This window comes from Papio anubis, chromosome 9 (assembly GCF_008728515.1).
Source record: "Papio anubis isolate 15944 chromosome 9, Panubis1.0, whole genome shotgun sequence".
NCBI classification, from domain to species: Eukaryota; Metazoa; Chordata; class Mammalia; order Primates; family Cercopithecidae; genus Papio; species Papio anubis.
Window position 1 is genome coordinate 104506775 of NC_044984.1, and position 15494 is coordinate 104522268.

Genomic DNA, 15494 nt, shown 5'->3' on the forward strand with positions numbered 1-15494 from the left:
GCCTCCCGAGTATCTGGGACTACAGGCACACACCCCCACGCGTGGCTAATTTTTGTTTTTTTGTGTTTTTTTGGAGAACTAGAAAGGCAAACAGGTTGACTTAGTGTCGAGGTTAGTAGAGATCTTGATCTCTTGACCTCGTGATCCGCCCGCCTCAGCCTCCCAAAGTGCTAGGATTACAGACATGAGCCACCACGTCTGGCCTTAGCTAACTTTTATAATCTTAGTTTTGATACATTATAGGAGTATGTGGTTTAGCTAACTATTATTTATCTAGTGTAGAAAACATACCATATTCCTCTGACTATAGCAGTAGAAATACGCCCCTGTAACTGAGATTTAATTATTCCTGTTTTTTTGTGTGTGATAGAAACTTCGGGAAAAACAAAAAGTTGTACGAGAAAGTCATGGTCCAAATATGAAACAAGCAAAAATGTGGCATGATTTGCAACAATTAATGGAATGTAAGAAACAGTGCTTTCTGAAACAACAAAGCCAAACTTCCATTGGTCAGGTAATTCAGGAGGGAGGAGAGGACCGGCTAATACTGTAAATTGTGTTATCGTTTAGAGTTTTACTTGATACCACTAGCTATAAGCCTAGTCTCATAATGTATTTCTTTTTTGAAACTGATTTGTATAGCGTTTTGTTTTCAGATTAGCCATTCTTTATTAAGTTTTCGTAGAAAATAATGTTAAGGTAGATTTAGTTTTAATGTTTTTTCATATGAAAAAGAGGCTTTTATTATTTTCCATAGTTTAGACATCACTGGCATCTTCTGAGTTTTATGAGACAGGAAACTAAGTTTACTATCTGTAAATGTAAACATATGTCCATTAAGAAACATATAGTTTTTTTTTAGGATGTAATAACCCAATGGCTTACTGTTTTTCTTAATCTTTTTTAAAAAAACTTTAGAAGAATCTTTTAGGAATTAGTATCTCTTGTTTTGAAGAAACGTTTATCTGAAGTTCAGCAGTTCGTACAGTTTCACTTCAGTTTATTTTTCTTCTGTAAAATGCAAGAAAATGTAATATTTTGACTAATGTGTTCTGTTTGTATAATTTAAAGGCAAATAAACTTGGTACATATTTTATGTCTATTTAAAAAATGTAAAGTTGTGTCAAAATTTATTCTTTTTAAAATAAGTATTAACATCTAATATTAAATTGGAGGATTATTACTTTTCCTTTTTTTTTTTTTTTTTTTTTTTTGAAACTGAGTCCTGCTCTGTTGCCCAGGCTGGAGTACAGTGTCGGGATCTCGGCTCACTCTAAGCTCCGCCTCCCGGGTTCACGCCATTCTCCTGCCTTAGCCTCCTGAGTAGCTGGGACTACAGGTGCCTGCCACCACGCCCGGCTAACTTTTTGTATTTTTAGTAGAGACAGAGTTTCACCATGTTAGCCAGGATGGTCTCGATCTCCTGACCTCTTGATCCACCTGCCTCAGCCTCCCAAAGTGCTGGGATTACAGGCGTGAGCCTCCACACTCAGCCAGATTATTACTTATTTTCACCAAAAATCTATTACAGATTTTTTTTTTCTTTTCTTTGAGATGGAGTCTCACTCTGTTGCCCAGGTTGGAGTTCAGTGGTGTGATCTCAGCTCACTGCAACCTCCGCTTCCAGGATTCAAGCAATCCTCCTGCCTCCACCTCCCAAGCAGCTGAGATTACAGGCGCCTGCCACCACACCTGGCCAATTTTTGTATTTTTAGTAGAAACAGGGTTTCATCAGGCACAGTGGCTCATGCCTGTAATCCCAACACTTAGGGAGGCCGAGGCGGGTGGATCACGAGGTCAGGAGATCGAGACCATCCTGGCTAACATGGTGAAACCCCATCTCTACTGAAAATATAAAAAATTAGCCAGGAGTGGTGGTGGACACCTGTAGTCCCAGCTACACAGGAGGCTGAGGCAGGAGAATGGTGTGAACCCAGGAGGCAGAGCTTGCAGTGAGCTGAGATTGCGCCACTGCACTCCAGCCTGGGCGACAGAGCGAGACTCCATCTCAAAAAAAAAAAAAAAAAAAAAAAAAAAAAAAGAAAGGAAAAGAAACAGGGTTTCGCCATGTTGACCAGCAGGCTGGTCTTGAACTCCCAACCAACCTCAGGTGATCTGCCCACCTCAGCCTCCCAAAATGTTGGGATTACAAGCGTGAGCCACCCATGCCTGGTCTATTACAGATTTAATAATATAATAACCAGGGTGGGCACGGTGGCTCATGCCTGTAATTCCAGTACTTTGGAAGGCTGAGGCAAGCAGATCATTTGAGGTCAGGGGTTCGAGACCAGCCTGGGCAACATGACAAAACCCCATCTCTACAAAAAAGACAAAAATTAGCCGGGTGTAGTGGCACACCTGTGGTCCCAGCTACTTGGGAGGCTGAGGCTAGAGAATCACTTGAACCTGGGATGTGGAGTTTGCAGTGAGCCGAGATCATGCCACTGTACTCCAGCCTGGGCAATAGAGAGCAAGACCCTGTCTAAAAAAAAAAATCATAATAATAATAATTGATAGTTATGGGAACTGTTATTTTATTTTATTTTATTTTTTCTTTGAGATAGTCTCTTGCTCTGTTGCCCAGGGTAGAGTATAGTGGCACGATCTCAGCTCACTGCAACCTCTGCCTCCCAGATTCGAGCAATTCTCTTGCCTCAGCCTCGTGAGTAGCTGGGATTACAGGCATGCACCACCACACCTGGCTAGTTTTTTGTACTTTTAGTAGAGACGGGGTTTCACCGTGTTGGCCAGACTGGTCTCGAACTCCTAAGCTCAAGTGATCCACCCGCCTTGGCCTCCTAAAGTGCTGGGATTACAGTTACAGGCATGAGCCACCACACCCGGCCTGATATTTTAAATATAAAAAAATTGTCATAGAATATAGATATCACATATTAAATGTAGCACAAGACTCAAAGTGAAATTCAAGAGTTCAAAGTGCTTCCAATCTCTGCTTCATTTGGACAAGGCACTTGAAGATTTCTTAGGTTTCCCTTAGAAAGATACCAAATTCATGTGCCATGCTTTACTTAATTTCAATTTTAGTAGTTTTTCAAAATATCTTGGCTTTAGATTTGAAAACTCAAATTTCAAATTGTTAGCATGTCCATCTTAGGCTAGTTCTTCAGTTGTCTTTAAATTTTTTTTTTTTTTTTTTTTTTTAGAGACAGGATCTTACTCTGTTGCCCAGGCTGGAAGGCAGTGGTATACAGTGGTATGATCATAGCTCTATGCAGCCTCAAACTTCTGGGGTCAAGCGATCTTCCTGCTTCAGCCTCCTGAGTAGCTGGGACTATAGGCACATGCAACCATGCCTGGCTAATTTTTTTTTTTTTAAGAGATGCTATGTAAGCTGTTTTTGTGTCAGTATATAGAAATACCTGAGTCGGCCGGGCGCGGTGGCTCAAGCCTGTAATCCCAGCACTTTGGGAGGCCGAGACGGGCGGATCACTAGGTCAGGAGATCGAGACCATCCTGGCTAACATGGTGAAACCCCGTCTCTACTAAAAATACAAAAAACTAGCCGGGTGAGGTGGCGGGCGCTGAGGCAGGAGGCTGAGGCAGGAGAATGGCGTGAACCCAGGAGGCGGAGCTTGCAGTGAGCTGAGATCCGGCCACTGCACTCCAGCCTGGGCGACAGAGCGAGACTCCGTCTCAAAAAAAAAAAAAAAAAGAATAAAATTGTTTCTACCCTGTAAAAAATATGGATCTCTTTGTTCCCATGTGTGTCCTACTTTTAATTTTTGTTTGAAAGGTTTTTTATTGGTAATCAAAGAGCCTCATTAGCTAGAGATAATTGGTAATGCTAGGAGCTGTAGCAAGAAGAGATGGGGTCCATCAGAATAAGGAAGAACTGGACTTACCAGGAAAGTATGGAGAGAAATATCTTTTAAATTTTTATAAGGAAAACAGAAGCATTTCAGTGTTCATAAGTGATTTGAATTGGTCCTCTGCTTGTTTCATCCTCTTATTTGTGCAAGTATCAGCTGCCATCATTGTCATTTGTGCCTTTAGATCAACTAGCAGACCAGCAGTCCCCCAAAAGAGGAAAGCTGTGTCTCAGTGTGTAGAAACAAATCCTTAATTCAATCATCATTTTTTGGATAGCGACATAGATATATTTGTGTGGTGTTGGCTACTGGCATGTTGTTTTTAAGCCAATAGTAAGTGATGCTACTTTAAACAGAATATGAATTCCTTTGCAAGTATTTGAAAAAGACTAGATGCTCTTTATAGAAACAGCATTTTATTCCTCCAGAGGAAAGTCAGTTCATAAAATTATTAAGCCTAGTGATTATTTTTTAGCCCTTCACTGTCTTTGGTATTCCTCTTGATTTCCTTCACTGTCTTTGGTACTCCTCTTGATTTTCTTCACTGTCTTTGGTACTCCTCTTGATGTTCTTCACTGTCTTTGGTACTCTTCTTGATTTTTAAAATGGTTAATGACAGATACTCCACAGAATCCTTAGAATTCTACTGATTTGATTATTACTTACCGCCTTTATTCCATACAGAAAGAATGTGTGGATTAAACACAAAGGCAGCTCCAAATTACTTAATTCACTGAAGCAGAACATCATTATTACTTCAAGAAAAGCAAATTGAAAAAAAAACTCTAAAAGTACAAAGTTATTTATAGATTGTATGTGACATTGGACATTTAGTAATGCAGCTTAATGGGTTTAGTGCAGTGACTTTCCACTCATTTCATGATTTGATTGGAACATTAAAAAGCTTTAACTAACCCTGACAGTCTTTGACAGCTGGCACTTACTGAAGAGCTTATTACATTTTTCCTTCAGGATTGATACTCTGGCTAGCTAATTGATCAGAGTACTTAATCATTTCAGAAACTAATTTGTCTTTCATGTGATGGCCCAAATAAAGGAGAAGAATGCAGCCTGTGAAATCTGCCTCTGTGTTCACAGATTTCCTTCTTCTAGTTGCCAGCTGTTGCATGGGACTGACTGTATAATTGTAAATTTCAAAAGGCCACTGCTTATCTTGCTTTCTGTATTAGTTCAGGAAACAATCCAACTTTAAATGGTGTCCTTTAAGAAGAATCTTATAATATGATAATGTGCTTTCTGTTATAAATCTATTAACAACTGAATTCCAAAGCCATGTATTTTCTAGGTCTGGGGAATGTACCGGAAGGGTCTTAGAACACTGTTCAAATCCATATGAAAATCAAACCAGAAATTGCAGAACACTTACCTTTTTCTTTAGATTAATACTTGCCCTTATTTTGCTCTAATTCAGGAGATAATAATAAAAGAAATTTCATTTAAACTATCAGATAAATGTAAATATGTTACTTTGCCTAATTAACATTTATAAATTTTTAAGGTCTATGCACTTTCCAAGTCTGTTTCTTTTTTTTTTTTTTTTTTTTTTTGAGACGGAGTTTTGCTTTTTTTGCCCAGGCTGGAGGGCAATGGTAGGATCTTGGCTCACTGCAACCTCCACCTCCTGGGTTCAAGCGATTCTCCTACCTCAGCCTCCCAAGTAGCTGGGATTACAGGCATGCACCACGATAGCCAGCTAACTTTTTGTATTTTTAATAGAGATGGGGTTTCACCATATTGGTCAGGCTGGTCTTGAACTCCAGACCTCAAGTGATTCACCTGCCTCGGCCTCCCAAAGTGCTGGGATTACAGGCATGAGCCACCGCGCCCGGCCCCAAGTATGTTTCTTAACTTTTTAAGGTAACACAATACAGAGCACTTTTTAGTAATTTGAGTAAAATAAAAGGCTAAATATATTGCTGAAACTAAAAATATACAAATTTGCAGAATTTTTCTGAATTGAATACGAAAATATGACAAATCAGTAACTTGCCAAAGCTGTCTTTACAAAGTCAAAGTTTGTGTTGAAAAATGACTTTGTGCCGGGCGCGGTGGCTCAAGCCTGTAATCCCAGCACTTTGGGAGGCCGAGGCGGGTGGATCACGAGGTCAGGAGATCGAGACCATCCTGGCTAACATGGTGAAACCCCGTCTCTACTAAAAATACAAAAAACTAGCCGGGCGTGGTGGCGGGCGCCTGTAGTCCCAGCTACTCGGAGGCTGAGGCGGGAGAATGGCGTGAACCCGGGAGGTGGAGCTTGCAGTGAGCCGAGATCGCGCCACTGCACTCCAGCCTGGGCGACAGAGCAAGACCCTGTCCCCCCCCCCCCCAAAAAAAAAGAAAAGAAAAAGAAAAATGACTTTGTATGCAGGTGTGTGTCTTATAGAAGCCTTGTTTTACACAGGCATTCTACCCTGTATTAGTGACTAATGAGTGTGAGTAAATGACTTGTTTCTACAAAGGATTCTAGGTGCTTACATCATTCATCTTGCCTGGCATGAAGGAGTCTTTAGCCCTAGGGAGCGGGTAAGATAGCGTCCTGATGATTAACTTTCTTTAAACTTGGTTATATCAGTAACGTCATTGTTGTAGTGAGGTGAGGAGTAGATTACATATGCAACAGATCTTTTTTAGACAATTCATGGCAGCCAGGAGAGACATAAGATGTGTCTTTGTTAAATATGTAAATTATTCCTCCACTTATACTGGCTTAGCTCCTCTTCCTCTTCCTTTTAATGAGAGCAGTTTAATTAGAGATGCTTGGTGTATGGTAGCCAGGCCTGGGATGAGCGTTTTGTCTCAGGGGATGGAGAGGGATCATTAAAAGTTATCTATGTATTTTTTATCTTTGACCCTTCTGTCTTAAGATAATCTTAAAAAGAGAAAGTTGACTGTAAATATTATTTAGCCCCACCCCATCCTTGCAAAAGAGATCAAAAAATAAAAACGCAGATCCCAAATAAGTATTTTTAAGAGACTTGGACAAACATATGCTTTCTGCTCCTATGCTCCCTCTTTTGGCAAACTGGAAGTACTTTCTTGGCAAACATTGATATTTTCACAATTTCCTTTCTAGAACTGCTGAGAGGCTTGAGTCACCAAACTCGGTTTACTGCTATGGAAATTCACTATTCTGAGCACAGGAAGAAATTAAAGATTTTTGTTTTTCAGTGAAAGTATGTGTTTCCACCTCTGTTCAGAGTGTAACAGCAGGTTCCTGGCTTGGCTTCTTAATGCTGCACGTGATATCCTGGTAAACAGTCATAGAATTTTAGAGCTTGAAAGGAACCTCAGAATGATTCATATAATCATTTATTAGATCGGGAGCTTTGAGGGATCTCTTCCAACCTCTCTCCAGTGTGGATATCAGTTCTGTAGTGCGTGTAGCGAATCACTTTCTAGCCATGGCAGTGTACCCGCAATGCGGCTCACTCCTCATGAGGGAGCCTGTTTCATTGTTAGAGCACAGCCTAATTAAGTTATTGGTTCTAAAACTGAAGCAGACTTACAAAGGACTTTTTATGAACATCAGTTATGCAAATCAAGATTTAACAAATTTTATTCTCTGAAGCTGTAATTATGACCATGATCATATGAGTGATTCAAGCAACTAACCTGGTACTGAGCACTCCATGTACTTGTACCAGGCACTGTCCTGAGTGCTTTACATGTAGAACTAACATAACTCTCACAATAACCTTATGAGGCAGCTGCAATTATCCCCATTTTATAGATAAGGAAACTGAAGCACAGAGAGACTTTCACAATATTATACAACTAATGATTGTGGCAGAGCCACAATCCAAAACCTGTGCTCTTAAGTACTTATATTGTAGTGTGACCCATATATATATCTATTGTATATAAACAGATTGATGTCTATTTGTTAGTTATGGTATGAAATAATTTTTAGTGCTTATTATAAAATTATAGTACCTTTTTTTAAAAAATGTATTTGCTTACTATACCTAAAGAACAGACTTCACTAAATGGTTAAAAGTAACCTCAACCAACCAGATGAGGGAATTATACTGAAAATAAATGCCCTGTAAATGAATGAAAGAAATGAGTAGTAGTTTTAAATACAGAGTAAACTGAAACTTTATAGGGTTATTTAAATCTCTCTGTGAGTGTGTTAAAATCATGCATGTCTCCAATTGCTGGACATTTAGATCAACTCCAGTTTTTCACTTTATGAACAATGCTGCAATGAAACTTAAAGATTGAAATACAGCTGGGTGGCCGGGCACGGTGGCTCACGCTTGTAATCCCAGCACTTTGGGAGGCCAAGGTGGGCGGATCATGAGGTCAGAAGTTCAAGACCAGCCTGGCCAACACAGCGAAACACCGTCTCTACTAAAAATACACAAATTAGCTGGGCGTGGTGGCAGGTGCCTATAATCCCAGCTACTTGGGAGGCTGAGGCAGGAGAATCTTGAACCCAGGAGGCAGAGGTTGCAGTGAGTCGAGGTCACACCACTGCGCTCCAGCCTAGGTGACAGAGCTAGACTCCATCTGGAGGAAAAAAAAAAGAAAAGAAAAAGAAAGAAATACAGCTGGGTGCGGTGCTCACACCTTATCCTAGAACTTCGGGAGGCTATGGCAAGAGGATTGCTTGAGCCCCAGGAGTTTGAGACCAGCCTGGCCAACATGGTAAAACCCTATCTCTAATAAAAATACAAAAAATTAGCCGAGTGTGGTGGTGCACGCCTGTAGTCCCAGCTACTTGGGAGGCTGAGGCAGGAGAACCGCTTGAACCCAGGAGGCAGAGGTTGCAGTGAATCAAGATCGTGTCACTGCACTCCAGTCTGGGCAACAGAGCGAGATTGTCTCAAAAAATAAAAATTTAAAAAATTTAAAAAGAAGATTGAAATACAATAAGATAATAAAGCAAAACCACAAAATTTATCAAATTTGGTTAAATCCAGAATCTGCTGAACAGTTTTATAGATATTTTATATAGATATTTCTTGTCTTTTTCTGTGAAAATACCAACAGTCAATTTCTTTCTTAACCAAGGAAATTAGCAAGATAACACTTGATTAATAGGAGAATGAAATTAAAAGTCCATTCATTTATTTTTATGCAAGTATTTGTTATCTTGTGTGCCTGACACTGTGCTAAGTGCTAAAATAGAAATTGAACATGACCTAGTTTTTGCTCTCAAAGACCTCACAGTTTAGAAGACTCAAATATTATGCAGCAAAATAAGTGCTGTGTGTACAAAGAACAGGGAGCTCAGAGGAAGCAGCAATTAATACTGATGGGGGATTGTGAAAAGATTAACAGAGGAGATGGGACTTGAGCTTATTTATAAGGATGAATTAAGATTTTGATAGGCATGGGAAAAGTGAAGACATAAAGACATTTAACGATACGGCATGTTAAGGAAAGGACAAGAAGTCTAGTATGGCTCAGTAAGTTACACAGGTGCATGGGGGATGGGGAAAGAATTCCTATTATGTATCAAGCTCTTGGGTTCTATAATGTGCTGGACACTCAGCTAGACTGAATGAAAAGGTGCAGTAAAAATATAAGATATGGCCCCTGTTGTTAACAGGACTAGCAATGCATTAAACAACAGTAGACACATCAAGAAGTAATAACCAAATACTAAATTTTGTAGAGCAATAGAAATTCAATCAAATTGGAGCTACAGGGAAGACCAGAAGGTCAAGGAAGAGTAGAGTCAAGGAGGCTTTATCAAAGAGGTAGGAATTGATCTGGGCCTGGAAGGAGGGGTAAGATGTGGACAGGGGAATGGGAGAGAATGGCAGAACAGCAGGAGTGAAACCAGAAAGTATTCATCACCCACCTCTCCCTTATCCAGCTCTATAGCAAGTATATTGAGCAAGAAAAGCATGGCTGTCACTTCTAAGCAGCTTAAAATCCGGTTATCAAGATAAGTGATGTAACCAACAAAGCAGTACTGGATTAGCCAGTAGGCAAACATGCACTACAGATTTTCTGAAAGTATTTGATATTTCAAAAATCAAAGAAGTTTCCATTAGAAAAAGCAAAACTCAGCCAGGCACGGTGGCTCATGCCTGCAATCTCAGCACTTTGGGAGGCCGAGGCTGGGCAGATCACTTGAGGTCAGGGGTTTGAGACCAAACTAGCCAACATGGCAAAACCCCTGTCTCTACTAAAAATGCAAAAATTACCCAGATTAGTGACGCGCGCTTGTAATTCTAGCTACTCAGGAGGCTGAGGCATGAGAATCGCTTGAACCCAGAAGGCAGAGGTTGCAGTGACCCAAGATCGCACCACTACACTCCAGCTTGGGTGATGGAGTGAGACTCTGTCTCAAAAAAAAAAAAAGAAAGAAAGAGAGAGAAGAGAGAAAGGAAAAAAAGAGAAAGGAAAAAGAAAGAAAGAAAGCAGAACTCTGTTAGACGTCTTTATATTTGTTTTACGGTTTAGTTTTTGTTTCTTCTCATTGCATGTAGTGGGGAGGAGAACTATAATTTTTTGGGAGTTAGGGTCTCTAAAATTTTTAGTTCAGCTTCCTGGAATGGGATAAAAACCACATAGATAGTAGAGTTAATAATCCCCACAGAACTCAAAGCGGGAGAAAATACAGGCTGGAGCAATCTGGTCAGGCTAGAGGAGAAAACATTCAAGTTAAAACTCTTATGGAAGCTTGAGTAGAAATTGGCTCCGAGAGGGAGCAAGAGCTCCGTGGAGAAGAGGAAGCCCCAAAAGGGAATGCCCTGAGGTATGAGCCAGACCTGGCTGGAGGAAACAGAGAAGATGAAGCTGGAAAGGGAATGAGAGATCGAAGCTGAAGGTTTCTAGTTGGTGCGATAATCAGCCATGGTCTGTTGGTAATAACAATAGGAGTTCTTCTTAATATCGTTTTGGACCGTTGATGAAATGAGATTCACTGCATTGTAGGGAATGACAAATTATCATCTCCCACAGAAGACTGCCATCATGGACTAAGTTTGGTTTATTTTTTGTGACAGAGAAAAGCAATACAGGTGGTAAGCCAGTTAATTTGTTTCATTGTATTTTGGGGGTTATTTTTTACACTAATTCAAAGATTCGGCATTTTATTCTTTTGTGTTTTTGTTTTTGTTGTTTTGTTTTGTTTTGTTTTTTGTTTTTTAGAGAGAGATGAGGTCTCACCATGTTGGCCAGGTTGGTCTCAAACTCTCGGCCTCAAGTGATCCTTCCACCTTGGCCTCCCAAAGTGCTGGGATTACAGGCGTGAGCCACCACACCCAGCCTTATTTTATTCTTTGATTCATTTTACAACTCTATATCATCTATGCCATCACTTCTTTGTTACATTTAACATTTTCAGATTTGTGAAAAAGATTTGGTAATTCCAAGGAATTAAGCTGAGAAACAGAATATTTAGAGTTATATTTTTATTGGGAGACATTTTTATAAGTTTATGTGATTTCCTATATTTTAAAAAATGTGAGAAGAATTCAAAGCTGGTTTTTCACTGTGCTTGATTTTTTTTTTTTTTTTCCCTTAAGGGGAGGAAAAAGAACTTTTTACAGAATAATTGCCAAGTCGGCAAGGAAAGCCTCAGCCCTTGAAGAGACCCACTTGCTAGTGACTTGGCAGTGTCAAACAAATGTTCAACTTTTATTCTGACACTTCTTGAAGAATTTGATTGAAACTATATATGTCCAGATAACACTCAGCAAAGTGCCCTTCTTGCATTTGTTTCAAGATATATTTGGAAACAAAGAGATGACCTTGGACTCAGCTGCTTTTCCAATTTAGGACTTCTCTCTAGGTCTACTGAATAATAATATTCCCCAACATTGAAAATTCAACGAATGGAAAAACATTTTAGTTACTATATGCCATAAGTCCTGTGATAGAGGACTTTTTCTCCCAGCAATATGTTCTGCTTCTAAAAGAAATGATATATTTAGCCCACAAACTCTATATTAGCTTTCTAACCATCTACTTCGACATACATTTAGGAACACATTTGCTTTTCATCAGAGTGCCTTTTTGTAATCTAAACTGAGCTATCCTTGCTTTTTAAAATATTTTAGCATCTAAGAAATAAAAAAACAACCCGCAGTTAACTCTTCGCCTTTGCTTTCTGGCATTCATATTTTCATTTGAAGCCAGGGTTCATTGTAGCTTGATGTAAGATCTAAAAGAAGACTTTGGAGGCCCTGACATCCCCTTCTAAGGCTATTGCCACCTGTCCAGATGACAATAGAAGTCCTGCTGGTCTAACCTCAAGCCTGAATGCCAAGGTTAGCTTCCAATTGTGTCTACATTTAGCCCATGGAGATGGATGTTTTAACTATCATTAAAGTGACATCCTTTCAGTTACCATTTTGCATATTTTGGAGGTTTCAGCAGTTCCATTTTTAATTTGTTGTCATGGTCACAGGATAAGATGTAGGTAACCTTTCTGATAAGGTGGTTTTACTTTTAAGCAATTAAATAAGAATTTTAGTCTGATAATTGTCCTACATGGTGTATTACCAGGGATAGCCACATTTTCTATTTTCATATGATTTCCTAATATGTTATAGGCAATTAGAGCATTTATAGAGATTAATACATTGTTAGTTACAGTCTCCAGCATGTGCAATACATTAATTCCCAATAAAATGCTGCGTTACAGGCCAGGTGCGGTGGCTCATGCCTGTAATCCCAGCAACTTTAGGAAGCCAAGGCGGGCGGATCACGAGGTCAGGAGATCGAGACCATCTTGGCTAACACGGTGAAACCCCATCTCTACTAAAAATAAAAATACAAAAAATTAGCCGGGCGTGGTGGCAGACACCTGTAGTCCCAGGTGCTTGGGAGGCTGAGGCAGGAGAATACTGTGAACCTGGGAGGCGGAGCTTGCAGTGAGCAGAGATTGCGCCACTGCACTCCAGCCTGGGATACAGACCGAGACTCCGTCTCAAAAAAAAAAAAAAAAAAAAATTCTGCATTACATATAGGCACATGCAAACATGCACATGTGGAAATAGATACACCATATTATAACACTTTATTAAAGGACAGCTTGTTCTCAAGGATTCCTTCTTGATTGATTTGGAATCAAGTATTAATCATGTGTTAGCCACAAGGTGAGTGATTTTGAAAAGATAGTCGAGAAATTTTTAAACTATTACCACAAAGTAAATAAAAAATAAACTATTACCCTGTTACCACTTAAGATACTTTTAAAGATGACCTGTCTCATCAGATGACATACTGATCTTAAATTTTTGTTACACATTATTGCACCAGGATTACTTTGCAGTCTCCTAACTCAAAAACTAGTGACTTTTATTTTTAATCTAACATTTACTCCTTTATAAAAACAGGTTTTGCATGGGAGTAGCTATCCTGTGTACATTTCCATTATTGTAGTGAAGTTGAACTACAGCAATTGCTAAAGTCACCACACTGCCCTAATTAAGTAAATAAGGTCATATACTAATCAAGCTAATTGATTTTACAGAATACACAGGAAAAGTAAAGTTTGCTTTTCCTGGTGTCAGAGATGCCTCCAGCTACACAACTTTGGAACTGTGCTTTTTAAAGGCTTGAAAAAACAAAATAAGATGATCTACAGAATGTTCCTAAGATCTGTAGTGCTCAAGGATGATTTTAATGAGGAAAATGTCTCAGAGAAAAGGTAATTTTATTTTAAGTAATAGATTAAATTTGAGTTTTGCTGAATGTTTTCATAAAACGCTGTGTGTTTTCAAGAGTAAGTTTTCTCATTGACAAATTTTGAGCCAAAAGGTCAGAATATTCCTGCATGGTTTGTGGTTATTTTGTCGTATGTTTCAGGAATCTTTTTCTCTCTATCCATCTCTCCTTATATTTTCAGATACACTTAACCAAATCAGCATTATTGATGTTCAGTGAGTATTCATTGCTTGAGAGTAAGAACCTCTTTGTCAGCATTCCTAAGACAGGAGAGATTTCTGGAAATTACAGAATAGCATGGTTCTCTAAACTCTTTTATGCGTCTTCCATAGATGGAATTCATATCCAGCTGTCTGCACATTTATATGGAATCTGGTTTATCCAAATACTGTATTTGCAGTCCCGTCAAATCAAAGGTTTCTTTTTCTTATTGTGCCCAAATATCTTACCGTGATCTTTTAGTTACAAAATCCAGATGTGTTTATTTAAGGATACAGATCTAACATGCTTTTAGTTAAAACTCATTTAAAAATCTTTCTTTAGCCGGGCATGGTGGCCTGTAGTCCCAGCTACCCAGGAGGGTGAAGCAGGAGGATCTCTTGAGCCGGGGAGTTGTTCAAGGCTACAGTGAGCTATGATTGCATCACTGCCCTCCAGTCTGGACAACAGCGTGAGACCCTGACTCTAAAAAAAGAAAAAAAAAATCTTTGTTTTCTGTCTCTAACCTTCTCCATCTTTTTTTGTTCATATATATTTTTCCTCCCTGTTTATGAGTGTTATACTCTTCAAATTTTTTCTGATTCTCTTTCACACAAATTTTCTTGGCAGTAGTAAGTTCACTTTTGAAGCATCTTTCAAAAATATTTTTTCATTTTAAAAAATAGGCCAGGCGCGGTGGCTCAAGCCTGTAATCCCAGCACTTTGGGAGGCCGAGACGGGTGGATCACGAGGTCAGGAGATCGAGACCATCCTGGCTAACACGGTGAAACCCCGTCTCTACTAAAAATATAAAAAAAAAACTAGCCGGGCGAGGTGGCGGGCGCCTGTAGTCCCAGCTACTCGGGAGGCTGAGGCAGGAGAATGGCGTGAACCCGGGAGGCAGAGCTTGCAGTGAGCTGAGATCCGACCACTGCACTTCAGCCTGGGCGACAGAGCGAGACTCCGTCTCAAAAAAAAAAAAAAAAAAAAAAAAAATATATGCGGTAGGTATGATTGCATAACTCTGAATATACTAAAAACCACTGAATGTATAAATGCACAAAAGTCTTCTTTAAATTGGTGAATTGTATGATGTATGAATTATGTCCCAATAAAACTGTTAAAAATTAAATTGCATGCTTAATGTAACAAAATTCAAATAATATCAAAGAATATTAGATTAAAAAAAATAAAAAGCCGGCCAGGCAAGGTGGCTCACGCCTGTAATCCCAGCACTTTGGGAGGCCGATGTGGGCGGATCATGAGGTCAGGAGATTGAGACTATCCTGGCGAACACTGTGAAACCCTGTCTCTACTAAAAATACAAAAAAATTAGCCGGGCACGGTGGCGGGCGCCTATAGTCCCAGCCACTCGGGAGGCTGAGGCAGGAGAATGGCGTGAATCCGGGAGGCGGAGCTTGCAGTGAATGGAGATCGCGCCACTTCAGTCCAGCCTGGGCAACACAGCGAGACTCTGTTTTAAAATAAATAAATAAATAAAATAAAAATTAAAAAATAAAATAAAAAGCCCTGTCCTGCCCCAGTCTTCTCACTCCTCAGAGGTATTTCCACAATTCGGTTTTGAAATACTCTTCCAGATGCTGTAATTTTATGCACAAGCACATAAATGCATTTACATTCTTTTAAAATTTTATAACAGGGCCGGGCACGGTGGCTCATAGTCTGTAATCTCACACTTTGGGAGGCCGAGGCGGGCAGATCACTTAAGGTCAAGAGTTTGAGACCAGCCTGGCCAACATGACGAAACCCCATCTCTACTAAAAATACAAAAATTACCTGGGTGTGGTGGTG

At 39.6% G+C, this 15494-nt stretch overlaps 1 protein-coding gene across 18 annotated transcripts in view; it reads left to right on the forward strand.

Annotated features, from left to right (window-relative positions):
* Positions 1-15494, forward strand: part of IFT81 (intraflagellar transport 81) — a 155249-nt gene that overhangs the window by 88438 nt on the left and 51317 nt on the right. For 5 of the 18 annotated variants that reach the window (XM_021922904.2, XM_003907140.4, XM_031650743.1 and 2 more), the window contains one exon: positions 371-1117. The exons of 4 other annotated variants lie outside the window; for them this stretch is intronic. In XM_021922904.2, coding sequence (XP_021778596.2) covers positions 371-553 — 183 coding nt within the window. In that variant the 3' untranslated portion in view covers positions 554-1117. Of the gene's footprint in view, positions 1-370; positions 1118-9474; positions 9892-13290; positions 14075-15494 lie in introns of those variants that run through there. 9 more of the 18 variants (XR_004176197.1, XR_004176198.1, XM_021922905.2 and 6 more) reach the window with 7 other exon arrangements.